Raw genomic sequence first — 18,343 nt, forward strand, 5'->3', positions numbered from 1 at the left:
ATAGAATGCACCCCCTAAGCTTAGGAGGGGCTAAACCATTTTTGCTTGATTGGGGGCTGTATTTTTCAAAAAATACTGGGGGCTAGCTTGCTAGGATGGGGGCTGAGTGTTGTGTAATATGTAGAACTGTGGGTAGAGCTAATAGATTAAAGATATTTTAAATTATGTTAAAAATCTATGACTGTGCTGTGCTGTGGGGAAGGTTTTATCCCTCTTGAAAAAAATTTTGCCTGCCGTGCAAAAAAATTATCGAGAATTTGCATGCTAAATTTCTTTGACATTTTGAAGACTATAAGAGGCTTAGATCAATATACTTAAAAGCGCTTCTAATTAAAAGAGGAATAGATTTTGAATTAATACAGGTGTTTAGCCAATCTAAAGGTCACTTTTCTATGATGGTTCTGCCTGACCCCCTGCGCAAATTATTTTTGTTGTGCTCAAAATTACCGGCCAACTGAAATTTCCTTATTTGCAGCACTGTTATTTGTCTGACATCTCAAAAATTGCTCTTCACAGGTTTTTATGTTTCCTTCATTATGATTTTTAAAGAACATTCTTGGGTTTCCTATATTTGGGAAAACTCATATCTGCCAAACACAGTTATATCATATATAAATTCAATTTCTTTTAGAAATAAAAGGAACACAAATTTTGTATTAACGCCACAACAATGATCTGGTTTTTAACCAGTTTCACTACATTTTATTTCCAAAAGTTTATCAATGTCATTCGTGTCTTGAATCGAGCTTATGTACGAGAAAAGAAAAATGAGTATGAAAATTTGGATTCCAAAATCTCAACATTGAGGTTTGAAAATGAGCCTTCGGTTATGTTTGAAGATGATCTTGTATGCGAAGACCAGCCGGATGGAAGCAATCAGTCTAGACGGTCTCGTCTATCAAGGAAAATGTCGTTTGCAGGTGGTGTAGATGGAACCGGACAATCAATTGCTATATTGACAAGTGGTGGTGACTCTCAAGGTATATCTATTGAAATGGTTCTTATTTTGATTTTTTGGTTTAAGGGGGTATTCAAAAAATACATTTGTTTGATTTGACCTATTTTCAGACCCCTACCTCCCCTTTCTTATCCTCTCTTGAATTTGTCCTCTCTTGAATTTGTCCAGTAAATGAAAAGTACACTTACAGTAGTTTAAGTTGATTTAGTCATAACATAAATGTAATTTAGTCTCTTTAGCACCTATATAACTTATAAACCTTCTTCACAAATTTTCCTAACTTCAAACAAATTAGTGTTCGTTTTGCGTGTCCGAGCTTTGGAGAGACTCCGCTGTGCAAATAATAAAACAACAACAATGTTTAAAAGTCAAATTATTCCTCTGAATATTATTTGATTAGGTATGAATGCAGCAATAAGAGCCACGACAAGGATGGCCTTGTATGCTGGTGCTAAAGTCTATGCTGTTTATTGGGTAAACTTTATGTTTCTATTTGAATCACCATCACCAGAATTGTGAATTGCCAAGGGCTGATTAGATGTACTCCTAAAAATCTTTCTTTAAAAAAAGACCAATCCAGTTCTAACACACAAAGTGGTCACTGTAGGATTTTTGGACCTACCTGGAGGTCCTATAAATTAACCTCTGTCCGTTCGTCCGTTCGTCCGTCCGTTCGTCCGTCCGTCTGTTACCAGCTTTTCTCAGGATTGGCTCATTAGTTTTTTCTGATTTTTGGCACAATGATGCAAAATGGCAATGCCCAAAATGTGACGGAGCCCGATTTTCGAAAAAAAATCATTTCCGGCCAAAAATGCCGGAAATATGCCGGAAAAACCGGTTTTTTGGCATTTTCTCAAGATTTCATCATTAGTTTTTTCTGATTTTTTGCAGAAAGATGCGTATTAGCAATGCCCAAAACTTGGCCCAGTCCAATTTTTGAGAAAAAATCTTTTCCGGTCGAAAATGCCGGAAGTATGCCGGAAATCACCGTTTTTGCAGATTTTCATTGGACTTTTTCCTTATATTTCGTTGTTTTTTCATGCAAAAACATTAATAATAGCAATGTCCACAATCAAGCATGATTCAATTGTCAATAAAACTGATTTTTGAAGCCGGAACTTTCTAAAAATCGCCGGAACAGCCGATTTTCGCCGGAAAACGGAAAAAACAGTTATTTCTTGAATTTCTTGAGCTGTACTTTATATTTTTTCATGAAATTTTGCACACTGATGCAAAATGTCAATACCTAAATTGTGACGAAGCCTGATTTTCGAAAAAAAATCATTTCCGGCCGAAAATACCGGAAATATACCGGAAAACTGGAAAAACTGGATTTTTGGCATTTTCTCGAGATTTTATCATTAGTGTTTTCTGATTTTTTGCTCAAAGATGCTTATTAACAATGCCCAAAACATGGCTGAGTCCGATTTTTGAGAAAAAAATTTTTCCGGCGGAAAATGCCTGAAATATGCCGGAAATCGCCGTTTTTCTAGATTTTCATTGGACTTTTTCCTTATAATTGGTTGTTTTTTCATTCAAAAACATTTTTAATAGCAATACCCACTATCAAGCATGTTTCAATTTTCAATAAAATTGATTTTTGAAGCCGGAACTTTTTTAAAAGTCGCCGGAACAACCTATTTTCGCCGGAAAGACAGTATCTCTTGAATTTCTCGAGCTGTCCTTTATATTTTTTTATGAAATTTTGCACACTGACGCAATATGACAATATCTAAAATGTGACGGAGCCCGATTTTCGAAAAACATTTTTTTCCGGCCTAAAATGCCGGAAATATGCCGGAAAAACCGGTTTTTTGACATTTCCTCGAATTTTTATTTTTAGTTTTTTCTGATTTTTTTGCAGAAAGATGCGTATTCGCAATGCTCAAAACATGGCCGTGTTCGATTTTTGAGAAAAAATTTTTTCCGGTTGAAAATTCCAGAAATCGCCGTTTTTGCAGATTTTCATTGGGTTTTTTCCTCATATTTCTATGTTTTTCACACAAAAACATTATCGATAACAATGCTCACCATCAAGCATGATTCAATTGTCAATAAAACTGATTTCGACCAGAACTTTCTATTTATTTTTTCCCTACAACCCTTCCCTCCTTCCAATTTCTTGCGTTATGCATTTTCGCTAAACGCTATGTTTTCTGACTGATTTTTTTCATTTTTCTCCTTGCATTGCTATCTAACTTTCATCATCAGGTAGGTCCATTCAGCATCTAGCTTGTTTATTTTGTGTGAATATCTAATTTGACATTGTAATTCTCAATTTAAATGAGCTAGAAAATGTGAAATGGAAAAAATTTCTTTTTACATTAGGGATATCAAGGACTGGTTGATGGTGGAGAGAATATCAAACGATTCCACTGGGATGATGTCCATGGTATTATCCAAAAGGTAAGTTTTTAATTTTCAATCCTTTAAAGTAAAATGAAAAGCGGAACTTTGTGCTGAAGGGCAGCAAGTATTTAAAGTATCATGTCCTAACTTTCCATGATTTTTTTCCAATAAGTACATTTGGTATTTGATTTGGCTTGATACATTCAGGCCATATTTAAAAAGTGCAGAGTAACCTGCAAGTCAAAAAGGCCACTTTTTGTAGTGTTTTTCTCCAAAAAGACGGTTTTTTGAAATACCATTTTTTAAATTTTAAGGGGGCAGCGTCATGAGGCAATGTTCAAAAAGTATGAAAAATCGTCTGTATTTGCAACAAATTAGTTTCCTTTTTGATTGTACAGATAAGGTTAAATTCTAAATAATTCTTCCCTTATTTCTTAGGGTGGAACTGTTATTGGAAGTGCAAGATGTAAAGACTTTCGTAACAGAGAGGGTAGAAGAAAAGCAGCGTTAAATCTTGTCCAGCGTGGAATCTCTAATTTGGTATGTGCTTTAAAAGGGCTTTGAATCCAAATTTTAAAAGCAAAAATCTATTGTTCTTGCAAACTGTGTTCAAGCTTTTTAAGGCGAAGCCAATTTAATTTGTTGTTTTACAGGCCAATCTACCTGAAAAAGAGGGTTGTTTGGCGAAAAAATAAAAGTAAAAGTAGAGTTAAACCTATAAAATCTCCTAAAAAGGCAGCAAAAACTACAACCTTTTTGACAAAAATGCAAAATAGAAAATAAAAAGACACAGAGGTCGAATTCATGGATAAAATGAAAAATTGAACTTAAAATTCTCAAATCCTTGGAAAAACTACCAAAATTTTGTTTAAAACATTATTTAGTAAATATTAGATTGCCATTTTGGTTTATATAGGCTTTTTGTGCGCCCAATAAATAAAGAATAAGTAAAAGAATAATAAAATGAAAACAAAATTTGGGAGACTTTCCTTCTGAACTATCTTACCAACCAAGATTAAGTTTTTAAAATTTCTAAGTAATAAAATAAGTATCATCAAGAATAAATCCATAACATATTTGCAAAATTACGTCTTGTAAAAATGAGTCCAATTAAAGTAGGGTAAAATATGAATAATTTATTCTTTCTCTTTTTCTCAGGTAGTGATTGGAGGTGATGGTAGCCTTACTGGTGCTGATATCTTCCGTCATGAATGGAAATCACTCTTAGAAGAATTAGTACTCTCAGGTATCCAACAACACTTATTATTAGAAACAGAAAATAGTTTAAAAATTGTATGAAAATCACTTGAGGGAGATCTTAAAGTCTGTTAGAAATAAAAGCACCAAATTTCAATAACTAATTTAAAGGGATAAGATGATGGTTTGAGATATTGGTCTTTGTATTTCCTCTATTATTTTGAGCAGAATTTCAAAATAGTTTTCCCTAACTATTTTTCCAAAGTCGAGATATTCATGTTTTTGACATTTAGTAAGAAACAATATATTTCAACTTAAGAACTGAGTTCGAACCCATTTTTGGAACTGTAATATCTCGGCTTTGGAAAATAGTACTAGAAAATAGCAATAGTACTCGAAGGTTTCTTGACCACAGAAGGTTTCTCAAGGCTAAGTATCTCAAATAATCTAATTAACACCTTAAAAATGGTCTTAAATACTATGAGGGAATACTACAAGTCTACAAACATTTCCTTTTTAAAAGTTTTTTTTTTCAAAAATCTAAAAATGAATCAAATCTTGATAACTAATTAAGAATTTAAGTTCTCATATTTACGAATGACCAACTACCTATCTATTGTTACCTTGTTTTAACATTTTCATTTTAGGCGACATAACTCAAGAAAGTGTTGAAAATTTTGGTTATTTGAATATTGTCGGGATGGTTTGTATATATAAATTAGATTATAAAACTAAAAATTTCCCTAACAGAAAATTCAGTCCTTGTTTTTTTAGGGATGGAAAACAACATATCACTAAAATACGTACCCTGGATTATTTAGATTTCACGGGTCCCCTTTTAAGAATACGAAATAAGACGTTCATACTGAATTGTCTGAGGCTACACATTTTTGTTAAAGCAATTAGACAATTTAGGGAATGAAAGCTCTTTCAATTAATAAGCAGATAAAAAGAAAATTTACTAAAAGAATCTCCAATGTCAAGAAATATTTATATATTGGACGGAGGATCGAAACAGAAATACCATTAGATGCTAGAAATTTTTTTTTTGAAATATTTGGTATACAATACTTATTAATTAACATTTGTTTAAAAAGCTATCTATCTTATGTGAATCTCCAAGCAATTTTAAGTACATAAAAATCTTCCGGCTTGATACCGACAAAGCTATCGGCATCTTGCCGGTAACACTATTGTTGAGTCTGGCAATCCATCAATACACGGGTTTCATGTCTCAGCTGAGCATGTGCATTGCGGTCTTCGCGCCGATTCCTATTTTGATGGTAGGAAAAGGTAGGAAACTTGGCACGGACCTCAGTCGCAGGAAGCAGTTTATGTTTTCAGTCGACTTTCTTTCCTACAACTTTTTGATTTTTGAATCTTTTGCAATCTTTGCACATCTGTATTTGACATGAAAACGGCGTATTACAGCTGGCAATAAGCCGATAAACAGTTTGCCAGCAACATTTGTGTAAATTCTATTTTTAGAAAAGGATTCCATTTAAGGGGAGACTTTCCTGGCAATCTGCTGGTAATAGATAAATAGCCGGGAAATTGTGGATACAGAAGAAGTAAAAAGCAATACCGCTAATTTTCTCTTACTCTCCCTACAGGTTGGCAGTATTGATAATGATTTTTGTGGAACTGATATGACAATAGGTGCTGACTCAGCACTTCACAGGTATCCTAAATTATTTCATTTTGTTATTAGCGAGGTTAAGCAAGTGTTTATTTAGACCGTTCAATGTGATGTCGTAGGCCTGTACATAAGATTTCACTTGCATGGTTTGCCTTGGCAAGTTATTTATAGGCCTACGGTATCGCACTTTACAGTCAAAATAAACCTGTGCTTAACCTTGCTGTTGCTGTTTTTTTGTCTTCATGTTCATTAGTATAGTACAATTAACTCCTTAGTTCGTGTAGAAAGGGAAAGTTTTCAGAAAGGAGGAGGGGGTTCATCTAGAAAAGGGGGATTGAGCTGTCAGTGATGTGTTATTTTGTGTTTTTACCAAATTAGAAGTTTGATTTTAGATTTTTAATTTACAATGCAATGTCTTCTTTCTTTATGTTTTACACCAAGCTCAGATTTCCTGATTATTTGCTTATTTACAATATTTTCTCTTGCTTTTTCACCAGTAGAATCATGGTAGGATTTTTAAAAATTGAAGGGGTTAGCATCAGATTTAAAAAAGAGGAAGAACCTTGGGTGGGGGGGGGGGTGGGTAGTAACCCCCTACCTAACTATAAATTCATCCAATTAAAATTTATTTCTAAGTAATATCTCCACTTATCACTGTGGTTTGCCAAACAAATTATTTCATCCTATGTCCAGCGTCTTTTTCGATGAGCTTATTGAGTCCATTTTTGATAGATCTTCTATGTATATTTTTCTCAATTTTTTCATTCCATTTTGTAGGATCTTAGAAAGTGTTGATACGATCGTGACAACAGCTCAAAGGTATGTTTCATGATTTGCTCTAGATAACAAGCTTAAAATGGTATCAATTATATAATTTTTTATTAATCCTTTCTTGAAAGTTCTAAGAACCTAAGGATTATAGGAGTATGATTTCTTCACCTTTCTACCGCTCAAACCAAACCTTGGAAAATGCTAACAACACATCTTTTAAAACCCATGTGCCAAGACCTGATTGAAACTCTCAAACGAGGTCGAATCACTTCTTCAGTTCTTTTCGATGATTTACCTGCTCACAGATAGAGATTTTAGACATTATTATATAGTACTTCCCAAAACTTGGACAGGCTGAGTTCATTTCTGGAAGCAAACATTCAAATCTTTAGAGACAATCCTTTACGCAAATTGAACTCCATAATATTGTAGTAGAAATTACGTTACTTTGTCAAAACCTGCTGTATCTACTTTTACCGGTTAACATTGTTGTTGTTGTTTTTCTTCTATGTAGTCATCAAAGAGCATTTATACTGGAAGTGATGGGACGTGACTGTGGGTAAGTCCAAAGGTTTTCATTAGTCGGAATGGACTGTCGATCACCATCTGATTCAGCTTGTTGTGCTCAAACACTATAATCTTTAGCACAAATTTCCGTTTTATGATACAAGGCCCGGTTGTTCAAAAGTGGATTAGCGGCCGATTAGCTTAATTTTTGATTAAATCTCGAATAGCGCTGATTAGCACAGGACCGTCGGTTGTTCGAAAAAAATTAGCCTTAAATCTGGATTAAATTTCGATTAAATAGGTCAAATTTTAATCCTGCTCTGACGCAGGGTTAGCGAGGATTAAGAAGCTTTTTTCTACAAAAAAGGTGAAGTCGCTGCATTGAAGTGATAGATTCGAACGAAAAAAGCTTTTTGAATGTTTTGGAAACGTTCGAAATGTGACGTCAGGATTAAGATTTTTGAAAACACAGGCAAAAAGTCCACGATTAGTTAATCTGACGTTCGAACAATGGAAGTTAATCGGCGGGATTAATTAATTGAAAACTAATCGCGATTAGCGGTAATCGGGACTTAATCTAATCGACTTTTGAACAACCGAGCCCAGAAGCCCAGAACAGTGTGCGCATTTTTAATTCTTATCACTCAAAAATGACTAAAACACACATCTTTAAAGATATAATAATTTCATACCTATAGTCTAATGGCTTGGTTTGGTCCATTTGAACCTAAAGTGTATTAAAAATTTCATATCTGATCTTAACAGTACATAGCGTCAACCCCCCTGACATTTGGGGTGGGGTTACACCCGAAAAAATTGCAAACGAAAACTGGGAGCTAAAATGCAGCCAAATATTTGGGGGACCTGATATGTTTTTTGGAAGGGGGGAATTTCAATGGCACATTTTTTTCTATTATTTTCTTAATATTACCACATTTTTATCCAAAAATTAACCATTATATATAGTCAATAGAATAGGATTCTGATTTTCCTAAAAACGATATTAAATCAACAAATATTTTATACTTAGGTATAGGACTGGGGGCTGCTTAAAAAACTTTTAATATTTGGCGGGGGACCTAAATCCTTGGGAACCTATTTTTTTTGCCTTGGACCTAGACCTGGGCTGACCCTATGACATTAGGTATTGGTGTTACTTTTTCTACGCTTTTTTTACATTTTCTTTTTTTCAACTATTTTTTAGTTATTTGGCAATGATTGCTGGTATAAGCAGTGGTGCAGATTGGGTAATATTTCTATTTTCAGGACGATTAATAAGTCTTACGAGAAAAATGCATAATTTCTATGTCCCGTATTGGAATTAGGTCTTCTTAAGACGTAATTGTTTTCATAACATACGTTTATCATTAAGTGCTTGAGAAAACTTTGATTCTGCAACGAACTATAGGCATAAAGGCCACTTTACACTCTTTTGCATCTCATCTTGAGTACTATTTTACACATTTTTCATAAGCAACCAGGTTGCTAAGACTCGAGGCCTCAAATTAGCCTATTTTTCACTATCTCGTAAAGTAAAAGCTTTTTAGATAATCTAAGCATGACAAACGATAGCCTTTGACCCAATAAGCATAAATATGGTATGATGTCAGGGGTGATCAAAGCAAATCATTGAGCTAGATGAGCTTAGAATGCCCCAGGCCTGTAACGAAATTTGGAGTTGCTTATAAAAAAATGTTATATAAATGTTATTTTTCTTCTTCAGATTTTCATTCCGGAATGGCCATGTGAAGAAGGCTGGGAAGAAAATTTGTGCAACCATCTGCAAAAGGTTCTCTAGACGGATTTTTCACTGAGAGGCCAATTTTTTGTTCTACTTGGAGATCCTATAAATTTAGACATTGATAGACCTATTCATATATTCATGAGCAACGCTTCGTTTCCAAAATATTGCCATGGTTATTGATTCCCCGAGGAGTTCATAAGAAGTTTACTCTATTGATAAGAGCAACACTGGAGGCTCGAGGTGTTTAGATTACCTTCATAATTAATGTTTTTAAGAAAAAGACGGTCGTTGCACTCAAAATTTAGGACTCGTCAGAAGTTAGAAATCATTTGAACAAATGTGTTAATAATCATAGAGGATGTAATTTTTTTTCAATTTTTAGCTAAAAGTAAAAGGGCGATTCTGTCTGATTCTGTTGTTTTTGAATCTCTATAGCAAATGTATTTACAATTACTTTAATGAATTAGTTTATTTTGTTTTTAGAGTCGAAAGAGTGGCAGATTGTTGGCTGTTTTGATCATTGCAGAAGGTGCTCACGATTCAAAAGGAAATCACATCTCTGCTAATGACGTCAAAAATGTAATTTCCATTCGATTTTGATTAACCATACAGGATGCAGTAGCCTGTTGGGGCTACTTAAGGCTTTTTTGATAGCCTGTTTGGTGCCATTCATGATTCATTCATGATATGCACCACTGGAGAGTCTTCTGAGAACTTTTAAAATTTTCCAACCAATACGTCACTTAAACAATAGAAAAAGTGACGTATTGGATGGAACAAAAACAGAAAGGTTGCATAATTTCGTCATTACAGTGGTGCATATCATGAATTAAAAAAGTTGTTCAGAAGTATGTTGTAAACATAACTTTTTCACTTTTTTAACTTTTTGTACTAGCTCTTGAAAACACGCTTGGAATTGGACGTCAGAACGACAGTACTTGGTCATGTGCAACGTGGTGGAACGACATCTGCTTTTGACAGGTTGTTGGTAAGTATAAGTGCCAAATCCAGTCAATTTTTTAAGCCCTTTTAGTATTCGGTTATCGGATGCTGCCCCTCCTGAATTCACTAAAAAAATCCCAAATTTTTTGGTTAAAACAGCCTTTTTAGCAGAAAAACACAAGTAAAAGTGCCCTTTTTGACCACCAACGAACGCTGCCCTGCCTTTCTAAAATATTGACTCAAATGCGTGCCAAACCATTGAACTATATAAAGTCCTTGGAGTTAGTTTCTTAATCCTGGCCAACCACAATACCTTCCACATTTTTAACAAAATTTGGTGGGACTGACTTTGATTTCAGATAATTTTCATTTTCATGACACCTTCTTATGGATGTTATAGCTCTAACACTTAAAGAAGCATTCGGCGAGCCATTTGTACGAAATATCTGCTGTTCTTTGCCAGGTGAAGGGTTTTTCTTTGAAAGTGACCAGCACATCCCATTTTCTAGGATGGCTTGTTTTCTTCAAATTATCTGCTGTTCTTATTCAGGAGAAGATATCATTCACGAACAGCAGATAGTATTTTATAGATGGGGACATCACCAAAGAACAGCAGATAATAATTTCTAGATGATGACGTAATACGTTGAACAGCAGATCGTATTTTCTAGGTCGGGCAAAACCCACCAATGAACAGCAGATAATAATTTTTAGATGATGACGTAATCAGTGAACAGCAGATCGTATTTTCTAGGTCGGGCAAAACAGATAGATTTTCAACTAAGCGAGCCAGCAAGCGGTACAGCAGATTTAAGATTTTGTTTGTAATTAACTAGGCACACCCGATGTTGCCAGAGGACAGAAAGGCGAAAAATCAGCTTAAATAATTGTCTAAAAGGACTAAAATCTTAACTTTGATTGAAATGAAAACCATTAGTTTTCGCGATATTAGACTCCTATCGACACATATTACAACAGGGAGGGGGGTTCGGTACGAAAATCTTGGACATAATGAGTACTAGAAAGGTTTACGAGAATTTCTTGCATTTCTTACACCGCATTTAAGAGAAGTGGTATTTTAGTCTATAATTTATGGGGCCATTTAGACATAGAGACCACCCAATTTTGGTCTTCTCAGCAGGGGGGGGGTCTTGCAGTTACTCCTTGACACTATGTGGAGTAACTGCAATTTTGGACATTTTCTACAGACACCACCACCCTTGCAGTTATTCCATAGTGTACTAACTGATTTTACCCTCAAAATTGGCGGATACCACCCCCAAAAATGCCAAATTTGGCAATTTTTTCACTGAATTCCTCATTTTTGATACCATTTTACTGGGTACGTCTTATAAACGACCGTTCAAGAGTTAAATATCTCAATCATTTTCCAAGTTTGTTAAAATATCTTTCATGCCTTGATTGAAGAAAAAATTTTGTGATTTTTTTTTGACTTTTGAAAAAATGTTTTGAATTTTTTTGCTTCCGGAATTTTTAGAAACCTAAAATTTTAGGTGAAAAATTGAAAAATGTGCTCACTTAGTACACCATATCCTACCAAAATCGACAATTTTGGGCTTAGGCACCACCAATGTTGCAGTTAGTCCACTGGTGGAGTAACTGTTTTCCCAAATTTTGGTTTATATACCACCACGGTAGTAATTGTCATAGTGTTTATATAATAACTGCATGACCCCCACTGTTCTCAGGACCATTTTTTTCAATGGTTTTTTCGCAACCTATCATTAAGAGAAATGTGTATGTTTGATAAAATCATGCCAGGATTTAAGAATAGGTTTATTTCAGTCTTGTTTAATATTTCTTAAAATTAGTCATTGAATTAGTACAAAATAGATTACAAATTTCCTTAACTATAATTTGTAAGGTGAGGAAATTATATTAAATAACATTTAAGCATTCTAAACTTTTCAGAGTTTTCAGGAATTCATTACCTTAGGGAACTGTTTTCGCTATGCGAGGCTGTAAAATAAACGATTTTTGTCGATTGTATTTTCGCGGTTGACACCGAATTTTTGCCGAAATTCTCTTGTTTTCCTGGCAGTTCTGAAGATCTTTAGTGAAAATCGTATTTTGCGGAGCTAATGTTTGCGAAAATTAGCTCCCTTAAGGTACTTTAATCGTAGAAACTTTAGCGAGACTAATTTCAGCGTATATTAGCGAGCCAGGAAAATCTTGATTTTTTTTGGATCTATTTTAGCGAATCACGATTTCAAAAAATTTCGCGTGGATAAATTTTAGCGAATACTCGTATTACATTATTGATCGAATTCATTTTCTAGCATTTCTTTGCACTAAAACCCGTCCTATTGTTAAAAATGTATCAAGGCAATTTAACCAGAAATTTCGCGTGGATAAATCTCTAGAATTTCTACAATTAAAGTAGTCCACGTTCAACCCACTGTCGATAAGGAGGACCTCCACTTAACAAAAAATGAATTGGAATCTTCCCGAAAAACCTGTTCATGGGGGATGTAGAATATTTTATGCAAGTGCTTTCGATAACGCTGAAAAATCTTGAAAAATGGCCATGTCCAATGGCTAAATTTAATGAAATATCCAGGGATAAATGATTGAAAAAATAAAATATTTGCTAATGATAAATGAAGACTTTTAAATGTTCCGACGAGTGAATCCGTTGACAGTTTGATAATAAAAATCACAATCTTCACGATCCCAATAAACAACTTCTCTTTTGACAAAAGACTGATCTTTCCAAACCTAAGAGGTAGAAAATGGAAAATCATAGCCATGAGATTAGGAGTACCTTAAAAAAGAATTTTTGCAAAAATTTCATTTAGAGAATGGTAAAACAACAGAGGGAATTTAATAAATGGCTTAAAAAATTAAATTTTCATGAGTTTAATTTGGCAGATGAAGAATATTTTTTAGCAAAAACCATATCAAATGAATACATAATACAATTCAAATGTGGCTGACGACAGAAAAAACTAAATTTGGGGGATTTTTTGCCAAATCCGCCGAATTAAGTGCCCCAAAGGCTCTAATAGGAAAACATTAAATTTAACATTTAAAAGTTCTATCTATTGGTCCAATATGTGTTATATGAAGCCATCATAGTTCGTTTCCCCCCTTTCTTAAGGGAGGGATGACACCTTCCAAAAAATTGAAGAAGAGGGGGGGGGGTCAGAAATTTTCATGAAAAATATATTGTATATAGATTATTTTCAAGCACAGGTTATGAAGTTTGGTCTTTATGAAAGCAGGTTTTCTGTTAGAGTAGTCTGAGTCAAAAAGAAGAAAGTTAAGTTTACTATTCCGTTTCTAAGATATTTATATTTCACCATTATATGTGTTAGCTATTTTGTCCAAAATCCTTGGGGATAGGCATTTTTAAAGGTTAGGGGATGCCAAGGAGGGGGATCAGACCCCTTTCCAAACTGTGGCCATAAGAAAAAAATCACTCCAGTACCTTTCAATGTGACTGAATCGAATCTAATGGTGGTGAATATTGCTTCATAAAATTGGTGAATAAGGATCTCGTAATTCCATCTTTTACTTGGACGAGTTTTCCTCAACTTTTCTTGGCCAAAATACCTTAAAAATATAAAGGATGATTGTTTGAACGATAAAAGCACACATTGAAATGCCTCTTCGATTTATTTGTGCTAAAGGCATGTCCTTCATTTCATGTCTACCCTGGCAGAAAAGAACAGATATCACAGAAAGTCCTTTTATAAGGATCCAACCAGAGATTCCACATTGTTCTGAATAAGTCTTCACGATGTTGCAGGAAATGGTACCCTGTTGATGGGCCAATGGAAGTAATAAGAAAAAATGTCTTACCTGTGACATTTGTTTGGACAGGCATCCATATTAACAGGCATGATTTGACAGACTTTGATGTTTTCTAAGCCAAATTTCTTCATCAGAGTGGTTCATTTTTAACCTGTTGTCAATTTTATAAAAGTTTTGATACATAGATTCTTAAAATAATTTTTCTAATCATAAAAAAATTCATACATGACAAATAACTGCAATGAACTTGAACACACGTTTTTTTATAAGAACGTTTAATTTTTTGACGCCTTTGAATGTTCTTAGCACATGTTCTTATTTTCACCATCTTTTGTGAGTAATTTTATCCATTTTCCTCAGAAACCAGGTGATTTCGAGTCTACAAAAGTTAGCAAAGCCTTAAAATGTTCTTAGCAAAAATATCAAACTAATTTGAGGGAGAAAGAGAAAGTTCAAACTCTTCAAAAACATGGCAATGTAGCATGGTAAATTTGTGTAATATATTTCTGGAAAAAGAAAATCATCTGACGACTAGCTTCCAAAAGAAATTTGTAAAATTAAGTACTTGAAGGAGCCCATCCTTTTTACTGACAGATTCAAATAGCAGATATTATTGAACCATGCCTATTCCTGGACTGTGGACCAGGCATCGCCCTAGACTTGATTCAGTTATACAGTGGTAGGGGAAGTTGATATTTGAAAATATTTTGTAAAACACTGGTTTTGTTACATATTTTAATGAAAAGACTTTGAATTGGAATACTTTTTCAAGTGCAGTGTTCTAGGGCGATGGCAAGTTACCTCCTTCAAACACCATACATACAAAAACACAACAATGGAGGTACGCAAAGGTAGTTCTGAGGAACCAGGCCATTCTCTTTAGAAAGGCAGGGCAATATTTATTGGTGGCAAAAAAATGCACTTTTTCTAGTTTTTTTTTCCAGTGAAAAGGCTGTAATAATTTCAGGAGGGGCAGCATTAGATAACCAGTTGCTAAAAGAGCATGAACAATGACCTGGGAACACCTGTTGAACTACACAATGCGTTTTGCAACCAAACAAATCCAAGTCAAACCCAAGTCAAATCCAAAACAACCAATCCAAGCTAATGCAACCTTAATAGGCACAAAATCAACTGAAATGAGTCAACAAATAAGATCAACACAATGTCGAAACAAACTCTCTATACAGACAAATAAAAAGACGTATATAAATATCATATAAATAACAACAATAATGACAAAAAAGCAATAGTGAGAAAAATGAAAACTGAAAACAAAATCCCATAGAAACATGCAAGACACATCCTTTTCCTTCTTGCATTATTTTTAATTAATAAATCTTTTTAAGGTGGCATAAAACAGAACCTGCAAAAGTACTCTGACTCTGATGATAGAGAATATTTCATTTGTGAACAATCTTTCTGAAGCCAATGTTTTCATAAAACATAAAAATAGATGCTGCAAACGTACTTAAACACTGCCTCAACAGAGACGATTTAATTTTTGTAAGCAGATCTTTTAGAAAACATTTTTGATAAAAAAATAGAAGCTGCAAACGTACTTAAACACTGCCTCCGATAACAGAGACGATTTAATTTTTGTAAGCAGATCTTTCCCAACCCCCTGTTTTAGGTACAATTATCAAGAAAGATTCTCAAAACAAACTCTACATCTGATGACAGAGTTGATTGAATTTTTGTAAACTTAAGGAACAATTATTTTTACCACTGACGACAGAGACCAAATTTTTTGGTAAGAAACCTTTTTGCACCCACTCTTGCTAAGAAAACATGAAAAAAATTATGCAAAGGTTCCACTAAGACCCTGCCTCTAATAAAAGAGACCATATATCTAATATTTTGTCTACAGATCTTTCCACTGCTATTTTAATTTGAAGAAATGAAATATAGATGCTGCAAACGTACTTAAACACTGCCTCTAAAAACAGAGACGATTTAATTTTTGTAAGCAGATCTTGTTAAAACTCTTTTTTGAAGGAAAAATAGATACTACAAACGTACTTAAACACTGCCTCTGATAACAGAAACGATTTAATTTTTGTAAGTAGATCTTTCCCACCGCCCATTTTTTAGGAAAGATAAAAAAATGAACCTTGCAAATTGAATTTTTATTAATTGTCATTCTAAGAGTCAATTTTTAAAGCGAAAATTAAATAGATGCTGCAAACGTACTTAAACACTGCCTCCGATAACAGAGACGATTTAATTTTTGTAAGCAGATCTCTTATAAAACACTCTTTTGATAGAAAAATAGAAGCTGCAAACGTACTTAAACACTGCCTCCGGTAACAGAGACGATTTAATTTTTGTAAGCAGATCTCTCAGAAAACACTCTTTTGATAGAAAAATAGAAACTGCAAACGTACTTAAACACTGCCTCCGATAACAGAGACGATTTAATTTTTGTAAGTAGATCTTTCCCACCGCCCATTTTTTAGGAAAGATAAAAAAATGAACCTTGCAAATTGAATTTTTATTAATTGTCATTCTAAGAGTCAATTTTTAAAGCGAAAATTAAATAGATGCTGCAAACGTACTTAAACACTGCCTCCGATAACAGAGACGATTTAATTTTTGTAAGCAGATCTCTCAGAAAACACTCTTTTGATAGAAAAATAGAAACTGCAAACGTACTTAAACACTGCCTCCGATAACAGAGACGATTTAATTTTTGTAAGCAGATCTTTCCCACCCCTTAATTGTTTTGGGAAACACAATTAGAATGACATTTTGCAAAACTACTGAAAATTAACAATTATTTTTTACAAATGACAACAGAGACCAAATTTTTGGGTAAAAAAACACCCACTCTTGGTAGGAAACATGAAAGAAATTATGCAAAGGTTCCACTTAAACCCTGCCTTTTAATAAAAGAGACCATACATTTCATACTTGTCTACAGATCTTTCCACTGCTATTTCAATTTGAAGAAATGAAAAATAGATGCTGCAAACGTACTTAAACACTGCCTCTAAAAACAGAGACGATTTAATTTTTGTAAGCAGATCTTGTAAAAACACTTTTTTGAAGGAAAAATAGATACTACAAACGTACTTAAACACTGCCCCTGATAACAGAAACGATTTGATTTTTGTAAGTTGATCTTTCCCACCGCCCTTTTTTTAGAAAATATTTAAAAAATGAACCTTGCAATTATATACATGAAAATTGGCTGAATTTTTATTAATTGTCATTCTAAGAGTCAATTTTTAAAGCGAAAATTAAATAGATGCTGCAAACGTACTTAAACACTGCCCCTGATAACAGAGACGATTTAATTTTTGTAAGTAGATCTTTCCCACCGCCCATTTTTTAGGAAAGATAAAAAAATGAACCTTGCAAATTGAATTTTTATTAATTGTCATTCTAAGAGTCACTCTTTTAGAAGCAAAATTTAAATAGATGCTGCAAACGTACTTAAACACTGCCTCCGATAACAGAGACGATTTAATTTTTGTAAGCAGATCTCTTATAAAACACTCTTTTGATAGAAAAATAGAAGCTGCAAACGTACTTAAACACTGCCTCCGATAACAGAGACGATTTAATTTTTGTAAGCAGATCTCTCAGAAAACACTCTTTTGATAGAAAAATAGAAACTGCAAACGTACTTAAACACTGCCTCCGATAACAGAGACGATTTAATTTTTGTAAGTAGATCTTTCCCACCGCCCATTTTTTAGGAAAGATAAAAAAATGAACCTTGCAAATTGAATTTTTATTAATTGTCATTCTAAGAGTCAATTTTTAAAGCGAAAATTAAATAGATGCTGCAAACGTACTTAAACACTGCCTCCGATAACAGAGACGATTTAATTTTTGTAAGCAGATCTCTCAGAAAACACTCTTTTGATAGAAAAAAATAGAAGCTGCAAACGTACTTAAACACTGCCTCCGATAACAGAGACGATTTAATTTTTGTAAGCAGATCTTTCCCACCCCTTAATTGTTTTGGGAAACACAATTAGAATGACATTTTGCAAAACTACTGAAAATTAACAATTATTTTTTACAAATGACAACAGAGACCAAATTTTTGGGTAAAAAAAACACCACTCTTGGTAGGAAACATGAAAGAAATTATGCAAAGGTTCCACTTAAACCCTGCCTTTTAATAAAAGAGACCATACATTTCATACTTGTCTACAGATCTTTCCACTGCTATTTCAATTTGAAGAAATGAAAAATAGGTGCTGCAAACGTACTTAAACACTGCCTCTAAAAACAGAGACGATTTAATTTTTGTAAGCAGATCTTGTAAAAACACTTTTTTGAAGGAAAAATAGATACTACAAACGTACTTAAACACTGCCCCTGATAACAGAAACGATTTGATTTTTGTAAGTTGATCTTTCCCACCGCCCTTTTTTTAGAAAATATTTAAAAAATGAACCTTGCAATTATATACATGAAAATTGGCTGAATTTTTATTAATTGT

At 33.8% G+C, this 18,343-nt stretch overlaps 1 protein-coding gene across 1 annotated transcript in view; it reads left to right on the plus strand.

Annotated features, from left to right (window-relative positions):
• Positions 1–631: 631 nt before the first annotated feature.
• The window catches only part of LOC136818555 (ATP-dependent 6-phosphofructokinase, muscle type-like), a 31,099-nt gene continuing 13,387 nt past the window's right edge, over positions 632–18,343 (plus strand). Inside the window, exons 1-13 of the mRNA XM_067074882.1 lie at positions 632–980; positions 1,359–1,432; positions 3,287–3,364; positions 3,746–3,847; positions 4,466–4,553; positions 5,152–5,207; positions 6,118–6,185; positions 6,921–6,962; positions 7,429–7,473; positions 8,626–8,668; positions 9,145–9,210; positions 9,649–9,744; positions 10,061–10,153. Coding sequence (XP_066930983.1) covers positions 671–980; positions 1,359–1,432; positions 3,287–3,364; positions 3,746–3,847; positions 4,466–4,553; positions 5,152–5,207; positions 6,118–6,185; positions 6,921–6,962; positions 7,429–7,473; positions 8,626–8,668; positions 9,145–9,210; positions 9,649–9,744; positions 10,061–10,153 — 1,161 coding nt within the window. The 5' untranslated portion in view covers positions 632–670. The remainder of the gene's footprint in view (positions 981–1,358; positions 1,433–3,286; positions 3,365–3,745; positions 3,848–4,465; positions 4,554–5,151; positions 5,208–6,117; positions 6,186–6,920; positions 6,963–7,428; positions 7,474–8,625; positions 8,669–9,144; positions 9,211–9,648; positions 9,745–10,060; positions 10,154–18,343) is intronic.

The sequence above is a fragment of the Clytia hemisphaerica genome, unplaced genomic scaffold (assembly GCF_902728285.1).
Source record: "Clytia hemisphaerica strain Z4C2 unplaced genomic scaffold, Clytia hemisphaerica genome assembly, whole genome shotgun sequence".
NCBI classification, from domain to species: Eukaryota; Metazoa; Cnidaria; class Hydrozoa; order Leptothecata; family Clytiidae; genus Clytia; species Clytia hemisphaerica.